The 20,736-nt window shown below is 58.3% G+C and overlaps 2 protein-coding genes across 3 annotated transcripts; one reads left to right on the top strand and one right to left on the bottom strand.

Moving 5' to 3' along the window:
- Position 1: 1 nt before the first annotated feature.
- On the top strand, positions 2-4,013 carry PSMC5 (proteasome 26S subunit, ATPase 5). The gene is made up of 12 exons (XM_049801521.1): positions 2-198; positions 688-759; positions 1,201-1,270; positions 1,435-1,532; positions 1,926-1,982; positions 2,092-2,322; positions 2,505-2,631; positions 2,805-2,995; positions 3,097-3,195; positions 3,336-3,446; positions 3,522-3,608; positions 3,899-4,013. Exons 1-12 carry the CDS (start codon positions 160-162, stop codon positions 3,950-3,952), a joined length of 1,236 nt encoding a protein of 411 aa, XP_049657478.1. The 5' UTR covers positions 2-159; the 3' UTR covers positions 3,953-4,013.
- Positions 4,014-4,082: 69 nt separating this feature from the next.
- On the bottom strand, positions 4,083-20,170 carry SMARCD2 (SWI/SNF related, matrix associated, actin dependent regulator of chromatin, subfamily d, member 2). Of its 2 annotated transcripts, none has more exons than XM_049801518.1 (13): positions 19,893-20,170; positions 11,935-12,119; positions 9,766-9,808; positions 9,050-9,172; positions 8,494-8,613; positions 8,227-8,322; positions 7,113-7,214; positions 6,664-6,825; positions 6,288-6,385; positions 5,872-6,007; positions 5,579-5,701; positions 5,384-5,485; positions 4,083-5,277 (listed from the first exon to the last, which is right to left on the bottom strand). In XM_049801518.1, exons 1-13 carry the CDS (start codon positions 20,052-20,054, stop codon positions 5,224-5,226), a joined length of 1,506 nt encoding a protein of 501 aa, XP_049657475.1. In that variant the 5' UTR covers positions 20,055-20,170; the 3' UTR covers positions 4,083-5,223. The 2 variants fall into 2 exon arrangements, with proteins under 2 accessions (XP_049657475.1, XP_049657477.1); XM_049801520.1 differs by lacking the exon at positions 19,893-20,170 and adding an exon at positions 19,270-19,725.
- Between the last annotated feature and the right edge of the window lie 566 nt (positions 20,171-20,736).

Here is a 20,736-nt window from a genome sequence, read left to right on the forward strand (position 1 = left end):
TGCGCTCTCTGCGGTGAGGGGCAAAGAGTGTTCGGCGCCCGTGTGGCGGCGGTAGGGTGGCAAGAGGAAGTGACGCCATCACGCCAGGCGCGGGAGGCGGGCAGCGGAAGGAGGGCGGCGGCCATCTTTAGTGCCGGCAGGAGCGGAGCCGGGGTCTCGATGCCGGCGGAGAAGATGGCGGTGGACGGGCCCGAGCAGGTTCGTCCGGGCTGGAGTGGGGTGCGGCCGCCGGTCGCGGGGTGCTTGGGTCGCGCCGTGCTGCCCCGGGGCTCTGCTGGGCCCGGGTGTGGTCGGGGCCTGGCGGGCACCGTGACTCGGCGGTCTCGCCTCAGTCTCCCCGAGGGAGCAGGGGGCCGACCGGGGCCTGGGACAGGCCTTGGGGAATGCGGGACGAGGATCCAGGAGGGTATAGTGAGGAGGGGGAAGGGGTGCGTGGGTGGGGATGGTGAGACTCGCAGGGAACGGGAGCTTGGAGGCTGCTGTTGGGCACTGGGCTGGGGAGGCCGAAGATGGGTGGGAGGAAAAGCGAGGACTCGGGACCTGACCCGAGAAGGTTGGAGGGGAAAATAGGGATCAGAGGGTCAGCACGGAGACTGACTGAGAGTAGAGACGGGTTTTCGAGGCTCCAGGTGGAATGGGCGGCCCTTGGGGCTAAGGCCGGTGCTGCTGAGCTCTGATCTTTCACAGATGGAGATGGACGATGGGAAAGGCGGCACAGGGCTCCGGCAGTACTACCTGTCCAAGATCGAGGAGCTACAGGTGAGCCAGTCCTGGCTGTGCAGGAGATGTCCAGCTGGCCTGTTCCAGAGTGGCATCGCTGAGGTTCCAGCTGGGGCGGCGTGGCCGTGTCCCTATGCCTACGCTTGCCTCAAGAGCACCCATAGCTTTTTCTGCACTGCAGGTGCCCTGCTCTGGAAGAACCACTGCCCCAGGGTGGTATCTACAGTCAGGACCCAACCTTTGGGTGGTGGGAATGAATGAGATGAGTCTCAGTCCTACGAGCTGACAGTACTGCTGCGCGTGTGTGAAGCGTTGCTCAACTCTTGGCAGTGGGGTTTGGCTGGCCACGTCATGCTGGGAAGGGCTGTCCCTGTCCAGGTCCCTGTCCCGTGACAAAGACCATTGTGCTGGTGCCCATGTTGGGTTGATGTGAATGCTGCACAGGATGCTGAGGACTCAGCGAAGCTTTTCTCCCAACAGCTCATTGTGAATGAGAAGAGCCAGAACCTGCGGCGCCTGCAAGCACAAAGAAATGAGTTGAATGCTAAGGGTATGGCTTGGATCCTCTTATCTTCCTCACCTGGGGCTCTGGGGCTGGTCCTACCTGCTGGGCTGGTGGCTCCCGGCGCAGTTGCCAGCCACTGTGGCAAGTGCTGCCCCTCTGTCATGGGCAGGGGTTCAAGGTGGCTGGTGCTGACGTCTCCCCCTCTGCAGTGCGCCTGTTGCGGGAGGAGCTGCAGCTGCTGCAGGAGCAGGGCTCCTATGTGGGAGAAGTGGTGAGAGCCATGGACAAGAAGAAAGTGCTTGTCAAGGTACGAGGCTGAGCTGTCCTGAGGGTGGCTGGGTCTGGGGCAGAGCAGGGGTGAGCGGGGTGGGGTCTGACAGACCCCCCCTTTGACCCCATGGGAATTGGAGCAAGTGTGAACATGCGCTCTGGGGGGATATAACAACTGAAAGACATGACGTGAGAGCTCTTTCTCCAGAGAAGCATGTTGCAGCGGCTCTCCTGGGCCCAAACCTTCCCCAGGCTGATGGGAGGCAGCTGGCTTAAGGGCTTCCTGGTGGTAGGAGGGGCTGCAGGGTGTTTGGCGGCCGCTGAGCTCTCTGGCTCCTTCCTCCTGCTCTGATCAGCTGGTGTGGATATCAGGCACATGACAGGGGACTTCTTGGAGAAATGTCTCACAGTGGCAACTGCTGCCTTCCAGGTGCACCCGGAGGGGAAGTTTGTGGTGGATGTGGACAAGAACATCGACATTAATGATGTGAGTGTCTTGGTGCTGTGGGAGGGGATGCCACTGCTTCCTCCGGGCAGCCTGGTGCTGCCTGATCCCTGCTGCGGGGATGCTGAGCTCCCCTTTGCTCTTGCTGCAGGTGACCCCAAACTGCCGTGTGGCCCTGCGCAATGATAGCTATACGCTGCACAAGATCCTGCCCAACAAAGTGGACCCTCTCGTGTCCCTGATGATGGTAGAGAAGGTTCCCGATTCTACTTATGAGATGATTGGGGGCTTGGACAAGCAGATAAAGGAGATCAAGGAAGTGATCGAGCTGCCCGTCAAGCACCCTGAGCTTTTTGAGGCGCTGGGGATCGCCCAGCCCAAGGCAAGTCCTGCTGCTGTGGGTCTGTGGTGGGGGTCAGCATTGGGTGCCACTGTGATGCTGCCTGTGTCACCCCTGGGGGTGTCCCCATGTCCCCTGTCACGGTGTGGCTGCCTATGCAGGCACGGACAAGGTGCTGAGCCTGGCCTGGCAGCGGTGCTGAGGTGTCCATGTGGCTGTTACAGGGTGTACTGCTCTATGGACCCCCCGGAACAGGCAAGACCTTGCTGGCCAGGGCTGTGGCCCACCACACTGACTGCACCTTCATACGCGTCTCAGGCTCCGAGCTGGTGCAGAAGTTTATTGGCGAAGGTAAAAGGATGCGGGGGGAGGCGGCTGCTTGTGCCGGAGCCCCAGTGAGGGCTCTTGTGGTGCTGGGTGGCCTCGGGACTGGCCTTTCGCGAGATGTCCAGGGCAGACGGAAGCACGCTGGCTGTGCTGAGCTGTGTGCAGTGCCAGGGCTCAGCGCTCTCTGCTCCCTGCAGGTGCCCGCATGGTGCGGGAGCTGTTTGTGATGGCCCGGGAACATGCTCCCTCCATCATCTTCATGGATGAGATCGACTCCATCGGCTCCTCCCGCCTGGAGGGAGGCTCTGGCGGGGACAGCGAGGTGCAGCGCACAATGCTGGAGCTCCTCAACCAGCTTGATGGCTTTGAGGCCACCAAGAACATCAAGGTAGGAGGGTGTCATCCCTGCCTGGGGATGGGCCAGGGTCCTGCTGGCCCTGTGGTTGCAGCGGCATGTCTGGAATGGTGATGGTGGTTCTCCCCATGCAGGTGATCATGGCCACGAACCGGATCGACATCCTGGACTCGGCTCTGCTGCGTCCTGGCCGCATTGACAGGAAGATCGAGTTCCCCCCTCCCAATGAGGAGGTAGGTGGGGTGCCCCATGGCAGGCCCTGGCTCTCCCTTGGTTCCCTGATCTTCTCCCTGGTGGGAGTGCATTGTCCCCAGCCCTGTCTGGGAACAATTCCTGCAGCTCCACCCCTCGCTTTGCTGCTGCTCTCCTTCAGGCTCGCCTGGACATCCTCAAGATCCACTCCCGGAAGATGAATCTGACGCGGGGCATCAACCTGCGGAAGATTGCGGAGCTGATGCCAGGGGCATCGGGCGCAGAAGTGAAGGTGAGCTGGGGGCACTGCCACGGCAGCGGGGCTGGCAGAGTGGGGTGCGGTGGGTGACATCTCTGTCCCTTGCAGGGGGTGTGCACAGAAGCTGGCATGTACGCGCTGAGGGAGAGACGGGTGCACGTCACGCAAGAAGACTTTGAAATGGCTGTTGCCAAGGTAAGCACTTCCCTCATGGCAAAGGTGGGGTGTTGCTGGTGGCTTCCTCCACTGACAGCTCCTTGTTCTGGGGCCACAAACTCTGTCCTGGGCAGTGTCTGCCAGGACCTGGGAGCTGTGAAGCTTGAAGGGGGTCAGCTCCGGGGCCAAACAAGTGTTAAGGGGGTTGTCCCTTGGTGAGTGACATGGAAGAGGCTGGGGTGGTGGCATACAGCTAGAGCCTGGGTGGAGATGGAGACTGCAGTGCCTTCTCCATGCTTGGAACGAACTGCCTCCTCCTTTTTACCCAGGTGATGCAGAAGGACAGTGAGAAGAACATGTCCATCAAGAAGCTGTGGAAGTAACGGTGAGGCTGGGGCTGCTCCTTAGGCAGTGTTGTCTCTAATAAAGTGCTGCTAATGGCCACATCTGGGTGCTGATTTGGAGAAAGGAGGAGGGGGGGCTGCAGGACTCCAGCACACACACACAGGGAGCTGCTGCTAACTGGTTTTATTAGAAAATATCCAAAATAGACAAAAAATGGTTACACAAGAGGCAGAGCAGGCACCCCTGAGCCGTACATCCTGGGAATATGTAAACACTCCCCCCCTCTGCCTGTGACCACCCGGAGGAGGCAGAGCTGCTCTGGCCGGGCTGAGGAGCCTGCGGGCAGGGGGCCAGCAGGGTTAAGGCACTTCAGTGGGTCCAGTGGGTCGTGGCACTGTCCCCTCAGCCCCAGTGCTGTGGTCCCCTCCCTCCCCAGCATCTCCAGTTCTCTTGGTGCCCCACTGACTGGTGGGGTGTGCTCAGAGCCCAGTGACCCCACTGCCCACAGGCTGCCAGGGGCAGAGCTACCCCCTCTGCCCCCCCTGACACCTCATATCGCTCACAAGATGAGTCGCTAATTATGTAAAACAGCAGGGGGGGTGGAGTAATCAACTGATTGTCAAAAACTTAATGCTAAAAAACTTGGTTACATATAAAAAGAACAGCTTGGGCCGAGCCAGCCCTCTGAGAACACCACGAACCACTGCATAGATTGAGGCAATGAGTGCAGTAAGAGGAACTCAATATATTAATCAAATACAAACCCACTGTACAAAAAGCTTCCTTTTCTTTATAAAACCTGTTCACAAAAATAGTGCAAAACGTCGGGCACCAGCAGGGGGGGGGCTGGCATTTGGAATGACAAAACTTTGGTTGAAGAGGGGCAGGGCCAGGCCTGCCTTCGCGGCGGCTGGGCTCAGGGAGGGCTGGCAGCGGCTCCTGGTCAGCACAGGCAACTTTTCCCTGCTGGGCAGCAACTCCAGGAGGGCTTTTGGCCAGAGGAGGGGAGCGAGCAGGAGGGCTGCGGTCAGTGCTATGGGGAAGAGGCAAACGGCACAATGCAAAAGCAGGATGCGTTAATGCAGCAGAAGGGCTGCAGCGGGACTTTGGGGGGAACCGGGGGACCCTCCGCTGTGCTCTGCCTGTGGCTAGAGCTTCCCGGCCGAGGGGAGCCCAGGGGTGCGAGTGGCTCCGAATCCCTCCAGGCACGTAGGGTTTGTGCAAGTGCTGTATTTGATTCCAGTAAGAAGTACCGTCAGGCTCAGGCAGCAGGGAGAGGAGAAGGAGCTCCCGAGCCCCCGCCAGCCCCTTAGGTGAGGCGGATCCCAAGCACTTGTTCCAGTTCCTGCCGACGCTGCTGGACCTGGAGGAGATGAGGGCAGTCAGGCAGGGAGAAGGGCTGCCCCAGGGGCCCCTCTGCTGCCATCCCAACCCGCTGCAGCACCCCATGGGCACAGCACGGAGCCCACCTTGGCAAAGATGTGTCTGCCCACAGCCTCCTGTGCCCAGGGCTGCTGGTAGAACTCGGCTCGCCGCTCCTCCTCAGGGTTCCCAATCACATCCGTTATGATCTGAGCAAAACGAGGTGGGGGTGATGTGGGGTAAGCACCAGGGCCAGACCCCCCCTCAGCCCCTCACTCTGCCCAGCCACCCCAGGGTTTTACCTTGAGGTCCCTCCTCTGGGATTTGATCCATTCCTGGATGAAATCCTGTGGGTTGTTGCTGAAACTCAGCATGAAATCACGCTGCGTCTTCAGCTGGTTGATGGATTCAATGGTCTCATGAATCTAAGGAGATGACAACGGGTGAGAGTGAGATGACAAGGGGCGAAAGGGAGCTGTCCTGTCCCCCTAGAACAGGACATGGCTGCCACCAAGCTCCCCCCAGCTCTGCAGTGCAGCCTTGAAGTGCCACCCTGCTGCCGGGCAGGGCTACCCCCTCGCAGTGGTCCCTGCACCTTGGCATCCAGGGAGGCGATCTCCTGCTGGTTCGTGGTGGAAGCCAGGAAGTTGCTCATCTGAGCTTTCAGGGGATCATCTACCTCCACATCGATGTCATAGCAGGCCGTCTTCTTCTGGTCATTGGGGTCCACACTGGGAGGAAAGAGGGTGTTGGGGGGGGGGGATTTCCTCAGCTTCCACCCTGCTGTAGGGATGGATTGACTCCCCTGACAGCAAAACAAGTACCCCACTGACTGCCCCAGGAAACTCCCAAATTTGACTCATTCTCCCCCTGCCAAGCAAGTTGGGCTCGCTGCTGCTTTGGGCTGGAGACCTCGTAGCTCCTGCAGGAACTGCCCTCTTCTCCTACCCCTCCACCCCACAGAGCCCACCAGCCCTGGGGAATGCTCCCCAGCACACTCTCCATCCCTACCTGATGGTGTGGTTAATGATGATGGGATCTGGGTGCTGCAGGAGCCCCGCCAGCTTCATGGGGATCTCAGAGAAGCGCATGCGGACACAGTTAAAGATCTGGAGGAGCAAAGCAGAGCGTTTGCCATCCATAGTAGGGCCTCCTTCCACCCGTCACAGAAAGGGCCAGGCAGGAGGGGGGGAATTGCCCAGCCCTGGTTTGAGCATGGCAGGCTGACAGATGCAAGCCAGAGCCTGGGGAAGGGGCATAAATTGAGACTGGGCAGTCTGGAATGTCTATTGCGAGCCAGAAAAGATGCTTCTTCTGGCCTTACTGGGGGTGGGAAGGGTGCTCTCCTCCCAGCAAAGCATGCTGGTGCTATGGGGTGAGGGCTGACCTGGCGGAAGTAGCGGTTGCAGTTGATGTACTCCTTCTCGTGACTGTCCTGCAGCTTGTTGTGCTTGATGTAGAGCCAGAGCGCCTGCATGATGCTGGCACGGGTCTGGGTGTGCACCCCCAGCAGGCGAGCCAGGCGAGGGTCCAGTTTGTACTGTGGTGGCTGCAGGGACACACAAAATGAAGGAGGTCTGTCTGGCGCTTGGAAGGGCCCCTCCACTGAGCACAGTGCCCCACACGGCACTTACTTATATCAGCGCAGGCTGTGGGGTCCATGCCTGGAGCTCTCTGTGCTCCTTCCTATTCCCACAGTCCCCCAACAGCCTCATACAAGGCCCTGCCCCAGCCGAGGCCCATTTGCCCCCCCTTGGACTGCCCCATACAGACGAGCCGCGCTGAAGGAAGAGCAGCAGGGCACAGCCAGCAACCACGCGGCCCGAGGGCCCCTACCTGGTGATCCAGCATGAGCAGCAGAGTGCATTTCACATTAACATCACCAGGCCGCTTCACTTGGAAGCCATCGGTCTCCTGGGTTGTGGGCAGCCGGTGCCACTATGAGATACCAAGGGGACACTGGTCAACTCCAGGACCATGAGAAGCCACCCACTAAACAGGCTGCAGCCAGGAGCAGAGAGAGCTGGTGCTTGGGCTCTGTGCAGGGGTCTAGCAGAGGCAGACCTGTCAGTTCCTGGGAGTCTGACCCCAGTGGGTTTCAGCCAAGAGCCTACCCAGTCCAACAGATACAGCTTGATGTGCTCCAGCCCAGAGGCGGATGGGATTTTGGATGGGCTGGGGGAGATACAGCCCTGAGCACTCGACATCAAGGGCTCAAACAGCTCCTGGAGTCAGTGCAGGATCAATCCTGTCTCAGCCACTGCAGGGGATGCGTATCAGAGCTGCTCACAAACCACCCTGCACGTGAACAGGATTCACCCCCACCACAGCAGGCACCACCACAGAAATAAGTGTTTCCTTGTGGGAAAAGCATGAGCTGCGTGCAGGGAAAGTCTCCTCCAGGCAGGAGCACCCAAAAAGGCTCTGATCCCACTCACAGGCAGTGCTTAATCTCCCCAAGGACCTTCCAGCTAGGCAGCAGGCTGAGAGGCAACAGTGCAGACCCTTCTTCCCATCTGGCCTTGGGATGTACAGATGAGCCTTTCTGTGGCATCATCACCTGTGTTGGGCCTCACTTTTGCAAATCTGGGGGTCCCAGGGCTGCCCAAGCTGCCTCTCAGAGCCATGTCCTTGCTGCAGCCCCACACCTCTCGGCTCTAGCTGTGTATCTGTGGGCGTGAGGGGGTTAAGAGCCGAGCAGGCAGCAGTTGCTGCCAGGAGCCATCACACTGGCCACCAGCCAGTACCAGGGAAGAAAACGCAGCTGTAAACTCGAGCCTGGAAAGCATGGTAGTGTGGTGCCCCAAGGAAGGCTTGGCACCACTTCCCGGCACCCAAAAGCACCTTGCTCAACCTCCTCTCATAGCGGGGACAGACACTGGGCTGTGGAGCTGAGCACCCACAGGGTAAGCAGCAGGCCCAGAGCGTGGCCAGGAGCCTCCCATCTCACCTCCACCAGATGGTTGTCTGGCCCGTACAGCTCTTTGTCCAGCTCTATGACGAGGCTCTTGAAAAAGGAGGAGAACTTCCTCTTCTGCTTGCTCGGCTGCAAAACAGAGTGGGGGAGACTTGGCCTGACACTGCCACCCTTGGAGGGCCCCAGCCCAAACACTGTCTCCAGCAGCCAGCAAGCAGAGGGTTGTATCCATTCCAGCCAAGCTCTCAGCACAGAGCACCAGTACTCCTCCCACCACTTCATCCCTGCCTGTATTCTTACGTCCTCCAGCAGTTTGCCCTCCACTCGTAGCTCCCAGGAGGCCACGCGCTCACCACCCTCCCCTTCTTCTTTGGCTGGGGTGAAAGTGTTGGAGATGTAAATCCTCAGCTTCCGCTTTTGCTGTAGAATAGAATCATAGAATTGTTTAGGTTGGAAAGGACCTTTAACATCATCAAGTCCAACCATTAACCTAGCACTGCCAAGTCCATCACTAAACCATGTCCCTAAGCACCACATCTACATATCTTTTAAATACCTCCAGGGATGGCGACTCAACCACCTCCCTGAGCAGCCTGGATTTCTGATACAAGCCAGGATGCTATTGGCCTTCTTGGCCACCTGGGCACACTGCCAGCTCACATTCAGCCAGCTGTTGACCAGCACCCCCAGGTCCTTTTCTGCCAGGCAGCTTTCCAGCCACTCTTCCCCAAGCCTGTAGCATTGCATGGGGTTAAAAATAGGAAAACAGAGGGGGAGGGATGCTTGGAGTGAGAGGGTGACTGCCAGCACCCACAGCAGCACCCACCTCGTAGCCTCCCACCCCACTGCCACGCACCGTCAGTGGTTTCTTAATGGCTTCCTGAATCTCCATCCTCTTCCGAGCAATGGTTTGGTCCAGCTTGCGCTCAAAGGCGAGGAGGTCCATGTAGGCCTGGGATTCTGGGACCAGTTCCCGGATCTGTCAAACAGAAATGATCAGTCCCTTGCATGCTGGGATGGGGCTGCATCCCCCACACCCACCCCAGCAGCACTACTGGTGCTGGGCTGACACGGTAAGGAGTCACCATGTGATGACTCCAGCACGACAGCACCAATTTCTCATTTCAAACAAAGACTACAGACCTGCAAAGCTCTCCCTAAATCACAAAGCTGTAATGCAGACCTCAGTTTGGAGCCTGTCACTGTGCCCAGCAGCCTGCCTGCTGTCACAGGCAGGTAATACAACCCTGGCTTGTCAAGAGGGACACTCAGGAGAGGCTTAGGGTCCTCCTGGGGTCTCCACCCCAAGCCACTGCTGCTTCTTGTTTGCCCAAGTCCTGCTTGTCCAACTTGTGCACACCCCAAACCTCTCCCACCACCCAGAGAATGAGACAGAAATCTTCCAGGTTGGTTTGGGACCAGGTAGAAGTGACTGGCAGGCAGGATGTGGCCCAGTAAGACACTCCTCCCCACAAGGACCTCATCACCCCAGCTGCCCTGGGAAGGCAGCATGGTTGCACCACCTCCCTCCAACAGCTCAGCTCCTTCCCCACGTACTGAGGCAGCACTCACCCTCTGCGGCAGGACCTTGTCAGCCATCTTCCTCCTTTTCACCCTGCAAAAAGCATAGAGACAGGGAAAAAAAAAATCATGCTGCAGCTTTTGCAAAACACCTTGCTGCATGCCTGGTGGGAAGCTGCTGCATGTCCCACGCTTGGGCAGCAGTGAGTCTCAAGGGACAACACCAAGCTCTGTTTGTACACCAAGAGCCTGGTGGCTCTTTTGGCCCAATCCAGGCTCCAGGGAGAGGACTCACAGTGGCAGTGCCAGCTGCGTGCCACGTGGATGGCTCAGTCTGAGCCAGGTGTTGAGGCTCCCACTGCAGTGAACAGGGCTGGGGGAGCAGGTCCCCTTTTGGGGCTACTCTGTGTGACAGAGACTTTGGGCTTGCAGGAGGAGAATAAAGAAAGGCTATAAGAGCACCTAGAACACAAGCCCTTGGATCAGTGCAGGAAAGCAAATAAGTAAGAAAACATATCCCTGTGGGCAAGTCAAGGGAAGGGAATCCAGTCCCTGCGTCTGGTTTGCTGCTGCTTGCTAAAGGTGCTCCAGGGCAGGAGCAAGGCAAAGTTGCAGCTGCAGGCATGCTCCCATCTGCAGGACAGCGTTCCCGAGTTTTCTCTCTGGAAGTGGCCATCACATTCTCCCAGTGCTACAGACCAAAGCCCAGTTCCAGCAGCTCACTTAAAACCAGCTTAAACCAAACCAATCTTGTCACAGTGGGGCTGAAATCATCATGGGTAGAGGAAGCAGAGGGGCCTCTAGAGCCACAGCACGGCTGCAGCCTTGCTCAGAGCCATTTTAGCTCTCTCCAAGCTTGTAGTACTCTGTCAAACCACAGGGCCCTGGGCCCTCCTGCATGCTGCAGGCTCCTGGCCTGCCCTCAGCCTGAGCCCACCCCGATGCCCTGTTAAATTCACACTTAATGCCTGCATACATGGGGAAACGCTCTGCTCCCATTCTGCTGCACACGTAAGAGACGGGGCAGAGTCCAGCAGGCAAAAGGAAGTCCCTTTCCCTTGGCAGCATGTGAAGCAGTAGGGCAGCTAATGTGGGCGTTCGTGCTGCTACCTCAGTGCCCAAGGCACGCTGGCTGCCCCACGGCTGCTTGAGCAGGAGGACATGTTGGGAGGGCAGCCCTAGCTAAGATGGGTGTCAGAGCGCTTCTTTGAGCTCTTCTTGCCATATTAAATACTTCCTGCACTGCAGGGTTTGGCCACTCCATTAGCAACTGGGAGTTCCTGATGCCTTGATCTGCAGCCAGCTGGGAACAAGGATGCTCAACCAGCCAAGCATGGCTGATCCCATGCAGCCAGCCCCCAGGAATGGAGCTGCAGCCTTATCTGGCCGCTGACGTCCTTGCCTGGAGGCGAGCTGCCCCTTGTCCTTAATCCCCAGCTTGCTCTGGAGCACTGAAGGGATGCACAGGTGCTGTGCAGAGGCTGTGATGCCCTGTGGAGGGATCATGGAGCCAACTGAGCTGTCGGCCCTGCCACACAACCAGGGCAGGGAACGGGACCCGAGTAGCCATTAAGACCAGGGGACCCTGCCCTGAGGAACAGCCGCCAGTAATCAAGAAGCTCTCATGGAAAACAAACAGAGCAAAGGGATTAGCAACGTTGTAAACAAGCGAGGAGCTGCTGGCAGAGTCCCATGGCTTGACAAGACCAGCCCCAACAAACAGTCCTACCGAGACCGCAGCTCTGTGGAACATCTCTACAACCTGCCACCCCTGTCCCATTTCCACTCGTGTCTGTGCCTGCCAAAGCCAGCACAAAAACCCCTGTGAGAAGGAAAAAGACCCCGAGGAGCTGGTGCTGGGGCCTCTGGCAAGCACAAGTGCAGGCAGGGAGGCTTTTCGGTTACTGGCATGGAGATCAGAGCACAGGGAAGCTGCAAGCTGAGTGATCTCTGCCCTCAACCCCACCCCCCCCATCATCGCAAAACATCCCAGCCCCGAGCTCTGGCAGGTTTCCCACCGCCAGCAGTGCCAGCTGAGGGGGAGCCTGCCGGCAAGCCAAGGAGGCTCCCGCCTCTCTGCAAGCAGCTCGCCCCTCTGCAGCAGGGCAGGGAGCTGTAGGTTTCTGCGGTGAAGCACAACCAGGACCTAGTGGGTCAAACCGCCTGCCTCCAGCCTGCTGTGGGTGTCTGTGCTGGAGTGGGGGGGTGCCGGCCCCTTACCCTCTCCTCTGGGTGGCCAGCGGTGGCTGTGCCTGGGGGGTCAGCAGGCGCTTCCTGAAGGGGTCCATCATCGACTGCGGCAGGCCGGGTCTCATCGGGGAGGCTGCTCCATAGGGGGGAGCTCCAGGTGGTCCCACCTGCAGTCCTGCCATGGGCATCCGGCTGCCGGGTGGCATCCCGGGGCGCTAGTGGGGAAGAGAAGAGAAAATGCACGTGCATTAAACACTGCCCTGCGAGAGGGCTTGACCTTTGCTGGGGACCAGTGGATGCCATCTGCCCTCTCACTTTTTCCCTGGGAGAGATTTCTGGGGCTGTACCCTGCTCCACAGTGCAGGCGAGGGACAGGGAAGGGAGAAGGGAAGGACTTCAGGAGCTGCAGCCTTCCTTGCTGCAGGAAGAGTGACAGGAAAGTAGAACCAGGACAAGCAGAAGCCACTGACCGCAGGGGAAGCCCGGGCCTGCCAACCGGCACAGAGCCAAAGGCATGTGTGGCCCTGAGCCACCACCACGCAGCAGGAGACATCGGACATGGCGCATCACAAGGTCCCATCACGAGGGTCATTGCCTGCAAAGCCTTCACCCTGGGGACATCAAGGACTGCGGCGTGGGTTGTGCCGTGGGTTCCTCTCCAGAAAGCAGCAGTGCTGGCAGACGCAATGCCTGGGCGGGGAGCAGGGCAATCCCACTTCCTAATGGCACTGGTCGTGAGGCTGGCAGGCAGGCAGGAAGATGAGGTCCTGGACACAGGGGATGGAGGCAAGAGCTCACCCCCTGCCAGCATGCCAGCTCCCATCCTTCCACTTCCAGGGACCCAGAAAGGGCATTGACGAGCCATGACGCAATACCTAGCCACTCCTCCAAGGGGTCCCAACCCAGGGCAGCACTCACAGCCCCTCTGCATGCTCTGGAGCAGAGCAGTTTGGCAAGCCAGCACCCACACTGCTGGCTCACAGGTGCCACCAGGTCTACACCGCACACATCCCTCCCGGAGCCCTCGACAATTGGTCACAGCACCCCACAACCCGCCGGTTGCCCCTACATGCTCCAGCCTGCTTCATTAACAGTCTGAGCCAACAGTCTCCCAGGATCCTTTGATCCTCAAGCTCCCTGCTGCCAAGATGTGAGGCTGGGAGAGCCACCAAGCCAGCAGAGCAACATTTCTCCCCTGCTGCAGGCTCCTCAATGTGCCAAGACATCCCCCACAGCTCCCCTCCCACCGCCCTGCTGGGGCACATGGCTGTGCCATGGAAGAGAGCTAACAAAGCCAACCTGTATCCCAAAGGAGCCCAGCAAGGCAACACTGTAAGTTGATGAGCTTATCTGCATACAGGCATTAATTTCAGCATAAATCCTGGGTGCAGGAGGGCTTGCAGCACAAGATCACCACCGGCAGCCTGCCTGTCCTCCGCAGGTTTTATGGGCAGGCTCAGAGCTGCAGCAGGGGGGTTGCTTTTATGGCAGCTGGAGCCAAAACACACTCGCCTCCTTCCCAAAAAGCTGGTAAACAGAAAGCCAAGAGCTTGAGTTGCTCCCGCTCTGGAGCCCAAGGTCATGGGTGTCTCTGCAAGTGGGAGATCCCAAAAACACACCAAGTGCTGCATTGAGAAGCATATTGCAGCTGGGAGGTCAAGGAGCAGCAGGCCACAGGATTAGTGCCGCACGTGGAAGTTCAAAAACACGCACACGAAGCACGGGCTGACCCCGTTACACAACCAAATACTCTCTCCACTTTGCTCACCCTTCCTTTTAAGCAGCACTTCCAGAGCCTGAGCTCACTAACCTGCCTTTGCTACAAGGCACAAGCCTGTTTCTTCCTCCTAACAGACCCCAGATGTTTGTCTCCTTTTGATCAGCCACATTTGCGCAACTCCTCGTCACAAGCGGGACTGCGCCAGCATCGCCAAGAGCCAACCACAGCCAGCAGCGCCTCCACTTTTGCCAAAAACCACAAGGCAAGCACCCAGTTTCTCCGGGTTTATCAAGAAATCCTCCATGGCAGGGCTGGGAGGAGAGGCAGCACCAAGATCCACACACTTTGCAACATTAAAAAACACACAGGTACTGAGTAAATACTGTTTGCCAGTACAGTGTGGCTACAGGAGGACCACGCTCCCATAACCATGCTGACTCACCTGCAAAGGCTTCTGGAGAACAGATAAGCCATGAGAGGAGGCCGTGAAACTTTTAATCAGAAATTCAGGAGCCCCAAGAAAAGCTGCGTAGTGCCAAGGCTGCAAGCAGTCACCTGCAGCTCCCTAGAGCCACCAGACGCATGGAGAAGACAGATGGTTTTCAGGGAAACCCCTGCCCCTGGGTGTTTCTCAAGCCCACATGGAAGACAGTGATCAGTGCCACAGGGAAACTGGTCTGAAGGTCAGGGAGGTTACCCACGTGACAATGTATGACAACCCAACCCCTTCCCCACACGCACCAACAGGGGAATGCTGTCAGCAGTTTGCTTGGACTAAGAGGTGATGGGGCCATGGCCAGCTCCCGTCCTTTGGCCAGGGCAATTCTCGCCACTGCCATGCCTCGAGGTCTCTCCTACCTCCCTCTGCGGGTCACATTTCTGATCTTCCTTGAAATGAGAGATTTGGAGGCTGGCTGAAGTTGGCTGAGAGAGTCTTTGACAGCTCCACATCAGCGATAGCACCGTGTGCAAGTTCTCCTGCTTGTCCATCTGCTCTTAGGAGGGTGAGAGACTGCTCAGTTGCAAGAAGAGGCAGGGAGAGATTCAGCACAAGGATGAATGGATCAGTCATGCTTAAGACTTTAACATCACCTCCACAAACATCTGAGAACTATCAGACACAGCTAAGCTGCCAGGGGAAAGAGTTCCAGCCCACCAGGGACCTGCATTTGATCACTTGGACGAGCAAAAAAAGGGAAGGCAGAATTCTCCACGCAGATGTTTTTTTTCCCCCTCAGTTTCCCCTCAAGATTTGCAAATTGCTAACGGAGAAGCCTCTCGGCAAAGCAGGGCCAGGCTCTGCCTTGTGCTCAACCAGTGACTGCATCCCTGTCCAGGGGAGCCTCAGCCCCCTCGCCTCCTGCCCAAAGGCTGCAGGCTCCTAAGACTCGACTCACGCAAGCATGGCACAGCCTTAAATCTCTGGCTAAGCCACGAAGCAGCATTACAGCCCTGGCGGGGTAAAGCCTGCCTCCATCTCTTTTCGGAAGCCCTGGAAATTAGCAGGATACAAGAGGGCTTAAATTCAGGAAATTTTAATAGACCAGCTCAAACCAAAGAGACCTTCCTTAACTCGTTCCTGTCTAACACCCCTTGTCCCTCTGCTCACCCTCCTTCACCCAGGGCAGTGCTGCTGCCCCATCCCCTCCGGGTACTGCCTTGTCCTCCCCTCCCTGCCCCACCACCCCCCCAGTGGGGCGGACAAAGGGCAAACCTTGCAAGCTCAGCTCTGAGGAAAAAGCTGGACCTCGTCCAGCCCTCCCCGTGGAGAGCGAGCGAAGCCGTTTGGAAACGGGACAGAAAACAGCTTGTTTCTGTTCCCTGCCAAAGCCGAAGGAACGAATGGGGCTGGCTGCGGTTTAGCGGTTCATCCCAGGTCAACGCACAGGCCACTTGCGTTTGGGGAGCTCTGTTGAGAGTCAGCTTCAGCTGAATCCAATGGGAGACTGGAAGGCTTCCCGACGGACGTTCGCTGGCATGACAGGAGCCTTCCTGCTTGCCAAAGGCCCCTTCTTGAGGAAGGGCAGGCCAGAAATCGGGAGGCTGGTAGCAGAAAGGAGAAACAAGGGGAGCAATAAATAGCAGGATGGATCTGCAAGAAGAAGCTGGGCTGGAAAGCAAGCTTGAAGAAAAGCAGCATTTCAGAAAACAGCTCAAGAGCCTCTCTTCATCTTCCTTCCAAGACTGCAGCTCTTCCCTGCATCTCCCCAATGAGGGGGAAAGGCTCTTCCCGATGCATGTCCTGTTTTGCTCCCTCCAGAAAGGCGTGATCCAACTTTGTACATACTAACAGTCAGCGAGCGAGAGCCCACATGCATCCTCGCCTGGGGCTTTGGGAGCAGAGCCCTGGACAGATGCCAGGCAACAATAGCTCTTCCTGCAAGTTCCCCCCCGCATGCCCGGATGGCAGTGCTTCCCATTAGGACAGACGCAGAAGCAAACGCTGTTCAAACAGGATTTGAGGTCCACGCCAAGCTGGTCTCAAGGACAGCCTGGCTGCCTAAAGCCACCGCTCAGCTCAGGGCTTCACATGGATCGGGACCAACTGAGCCCTCCCCAGCACACCCCAAAATGGTTCTCTTCCCCTCTTTGTTCGCTCTTATCTGTGAGCAAATTTCTCTTGGGAGGGTGCCAGGAAGAGCCTGGGTTCATGCTGGTGGAGATCTTCATCCAGGAGGTGGTGTTATCTAGATGCCATTGCACGCTGCAAGCTCTCATGCAGCACTTTACCCCCAGCAAGCCCCCAAACTGCCCCAACGCAGCTAGTCCCGCTTGGAAGACCTGCCATATTTTGATACGGGAGAAGCTCCAGGAGTCAGATTGCTTCTCAGCTAAAAACAGTAGATGAGGAAGAATTAAATCAAAGAAAGAAGGGCAAAGCAGCAGGCAAAGACACTGAGGAAATTTAGGACACGTGCTGGCAACGTTTCAAGCACTAGTGGAGATGCCTGGGTCCAGACAAACCCGCCTGTCTGCAGCCTCACATCTGAAGCTGCAGATGTTACAGGTCAGAGACAGGAAAGGTCACAGGGCTTCAAATCATAACACGGGTGTTAATGCAAGTAGGAACAAGGAACAAAGGTGTTGGGTTCCCGCTTGAAAGAGAAACTCTGGCAGCTGCTAACACAGCATGGAGGCACACACGGGAAGACCAAAGATAGTGCCTGGCATAAAACGCTGCCTTTGGTACTGCTGCCGTGCTAAACTGCCCAGGGAATGGCTCTGAGAGCTCCCAAGAAGGTCCCATGGAGGAAGATGGAGTGAGGGCCTTCAACAGCAAGTTCTGGAGATGTTGTCCACTTAGAACTTCTCTGTCACATTTCCCCAAGAAAAACAAAGGGTCCTGTGGTCTCCGCTGTTGCCTTCCTCCCTCTTGCACCAAGACGACAGCGTTCATCTGCTTTGTATCATCACTTAATTTAACTTGAGGCTCAGTCTATGATGAAACCTGCCTGGGAAACCATCTCCCTTGGGAAGGGTGGGGTTACCCAGCCCAAGCAGCATCACAGCTTACTGGGCAGCTTTCTGGTACAGCTCCAGCCCTGGCTGTTGTCCCCAGGCCCCTTTCAAGCCAAATCCAATTACCCAATGAGCAGGAGCACTGTTTTCCTCTGCCTCCAAGAAGATTGGGTGGATCTCTCCCGCACTGCACTACACCCTCTCCAACACGTCCAGGCCACCCTGTCTTTCACCTGACTCCACACCAGCAACCCACACTTCTCTGGTTCCTCCATCCCAGCTGCCTGCATGAGTTTCTCCATGAAGCACAACTCTGCTTTCCTTCACAATGCCGCCTGCCCAAGGACGGGATCACGGAGCTGCAGCTGCATCAAGGGTTAGGATTTGCTTGGACTGCAGCAGCTCTCCTGTCCCACAGAAACCAGGCTCTTTCTTGCCAGCAAGTGCCAACGAAACCCTTTTAATAGGGCACCTAATGAATGCTGCTTTTTGCCACATCTGTGCACCAGCGAAGCATCAGCATGGGGTAACTGAGGCCAGAGCACTACTTTGCACAGTCCCACCTCCACCACACAGAGCCAAGCCTGCTCCCTGCCACAGTGTCAATCTGATAACATGGGAAAAAACTGTCCTAAGCCTGAAACTAGCACCTGAATAAACAGAGGAAAGGCTCCTTTTCACTGATTTTACACTAGCCAGCACAACCTGGATGCTAAGGGCTGGGACTCAGCCTCAGCAGATGTGCCGCCACCAGCACAGGGACAGGCACTGGGACAGGGGCTCTGCCTGCAGACCCACCACCAAGCAGCCTGACAGCTCAGCTGATCAACCTCCACCTGGAAAAATCCCACACCTTCCTGCTCTAGGCACAGCATCCGCACCTGGCTGCTCTGGAAACATCAGCTCCCCAAAGGGTCCCAAATGGAACTCCTAAAGGGAGACATCCTCTTGAATTCCCTGCTTGAGCTGCCAGTAAATAACCAGCAGGCATGGAAGGATGTCAAAAGGATGAGCATATGTTTAATAATCCAGTGATTAAAGAGCCCCTAAGCACTCGTTGGCGTGGATAAGGCCTGTTGTGTCTCCTAGTGCCCAAATAATGAAGTTCTTCATTAAGCCAGGGCATAACAGAGCAGAGAAGTCCTCCGGGTACAGCAGGGATGGCCGCTGAGAGGGGAGGGGCTGCTTTCCCCAGCCTGGGAATTGCAAAACAAAGGGCAGACCCTCTGGATCATACCCGCTGTCCCCTCCCACACGCAGGCAGCCCTGCCAGCAAGCTGCCAGCCAGATGCAGCTTGCGGCCAGACGTGAGGCACAGCACTCGCCACCAGCCCCAGGGCTCGACCAGCCCCGCTGACCCAGCCAACTCCTGCACGGGCTTGCCAATGCCAGATACCGCGGTGACATACACTCGGTGTACATCACCCTATGCTGGCCATGTGCTCCCAACACCTGCTACCATCACGGTGTTACAGCCAGCAACAGGGGGAAAAAAGTAAGCATATGTTAGCCTGTTTGCCCACAGCAGTGAGCGGCTCCCGGCTGCTCCCGTCAGGCTCCGGCTCCCCAGCTGGATTTTGCAACCTGCTGCACAGAAGGTCAGGGCAAACGCCTGAGCGCCGGCTCGGCCCAAAACACCTCCGAGTCGAGTTACCATCGATTCATGCTCAGACTGGCCTTGCCGCGCCATCTCAGTTTTCAGCGCCAGGGTTTTTGGTGGTTTTAAGGCTACGGGGGGAAGTTGTTTCTCGTCTTGTATTAGTGAAGCTTACAAACTGGAAATTCCCTCAGCTTGATTTATTTCTTAAGTTTTAATTCATGCAAATAAGGCGGCAGCTCTGGAGGAGGTGATCAGCGGTGGATGAGAACGTGTTGCACAACTGGGTTCCTCCATTTCAAGCCTGCCTGCAAGACTGTGCTTTACACCAGAAACCTAATAACCAAAATAATCACCCTGTGCGTAAGAGCAAACCGAAATGCTGCGTGTGCAAGGGGGAGGAGGAAACTCAAGCGTCCGTCAGAATATACTTCTTATAAGAGATGTTCAGGCTGGAAAATGAGTGATTTCTTTTGCTTTTTGAGGGCTGCTCCCTGTTCACACTTACTTTTCCCCCAACATCAGCACGCGCCTGTTCTCCTCACCCGCCACTCAACCATCTCCCCAGATTCTTCTTGAAGATACGCACCCGCAACGCCAAACGGTTACCTCCACCTTTTCCAAAGACGCAGATAAACAGGTTTCAAGGCAGCTCCGTGCGATGGCAAATGGCTGCGGAGCCGGAGCCGGGCGCAGGGCCTTGGCCATGAGGGACTCACGCTTCCTCCGCTCCGGTCCCCGTCGGGGTCTCACCGGATCCTGGGGTCAGGACGGTCACCGACCATGGCTGCGGTGGAGGGGACGAGCTCGGCGACGCTGCTGTAACTTTTACCGTTTTGTTTTGTTTGTTTTGGGTTTTTTTGAGAGGGTGGAAAGCGAGAGCACGGGAAGAGGGAGCGCGTGGAGGTATCCTAACTAAAAACGCCTGGAAAAGAACGTTACCCGGGATTTGAGGCGGGGGGTACCGCTGGAGGCTGGCCTCCCGGGTGAGGGACACCCCGGGGTGATTTCGGGAGCCGGCGGAGGCCCGGCAGCCGTTGCCCCGGCCCGCCGCGGGCCCTGCGCCGCAGGGAAGGCCCCAACGACCGACCCAGCGCCCTCCACCCCCGGGCGGCTGGGCCCTGAGGGGGATGCTCCGCCACCCCTCCCCCACCCTCCCCTCACACCGACCCCCCCCCCCCCTTCCCCTCCGTCATCCCGAGGCCGCCTCACCTGGTACTGCGCGGCGGCCGGGCCCATGGGGCGGTAGCCCGGGGCGGCGGCAGCTGCCGGAGCCGGGCTGGGGCCCCGTAGGATGGCGGGACCGGGCCCCGGGGGCGGCGGGGCGGCGGCGGGGGGCAGCGGGCTGAGCGGGAAGGCGCCGCGGCCGGCCATGGCGGGCGGGGGGGGGGGGGGGGGGGGGAAGGAGGGGGGGCGGCCCCCGCCCGCGGTGTTTACTCGGAAACGGCGGCGGCGCCCGGAGACGGAGTCAGCGCGCGGCGCCCGCTGGCCCCTCCCCCCGGAACGCTCCACCCCCCTCCGCCGCGCCGTGTCCCCGCCCCCCGGGGGTACAGCCCCCGCCCCCTCCGCGTAAAGGCTCCGCCCCCCACTCCGGGCAGGGCCCCGCCTCCCCGAGGCGGAGCGCACGTGTGTGTGTGGGTGTGCGTGGGCGTGGGTTGGCGGGGGTGTGGGTGTGCGGGGGTGTGGGTGTGCGCGGGCGTGGGTTGGAGGGGGTGTGGGTGTGCGTGGGCGTGGGTTGGAGGGGGTGTGGGTGTGCGGGGGTGTGGGTGTGCGCGGGCGTGGGTTGGCGGGGGTGTGGGTGTGCGTGGGTGTGGGTGTGCGCGGGCGTGGGTTGGAGGGTGGCTGCGTTTGCCTTGGGTGTGCAGGCAACGAGGTGTGTGTGTGTGGGGGGGAAACGTCCGCGTGTCTGTGCAGGTGTGCGTGGGCTGAAGGCGCGCGGGCGTGGGGGGTGCCGGCGCGTGGGTGGGTGTGTGGGCGGACGCGAAGGCGTGAAGGTGAGTTTGTGTGAGCAGGCGCGCGCCCGCGCTTGCACGCGCGGAGGCCCCGCGCGAGCAGC

This window comes from Accipiter gentilis, chromosome 5 (genome assembly GCF_929443795.1).
Source record: "Accipiter gentilis chromosome 5, bAccGen1.1, whole genome shotgun sequence".
Lineage (NCBI taxonomy): Eukaryota > Metazoa > Chordata > Aves > Accipitriformes > Accipitridae > Astur > Astur gentilis.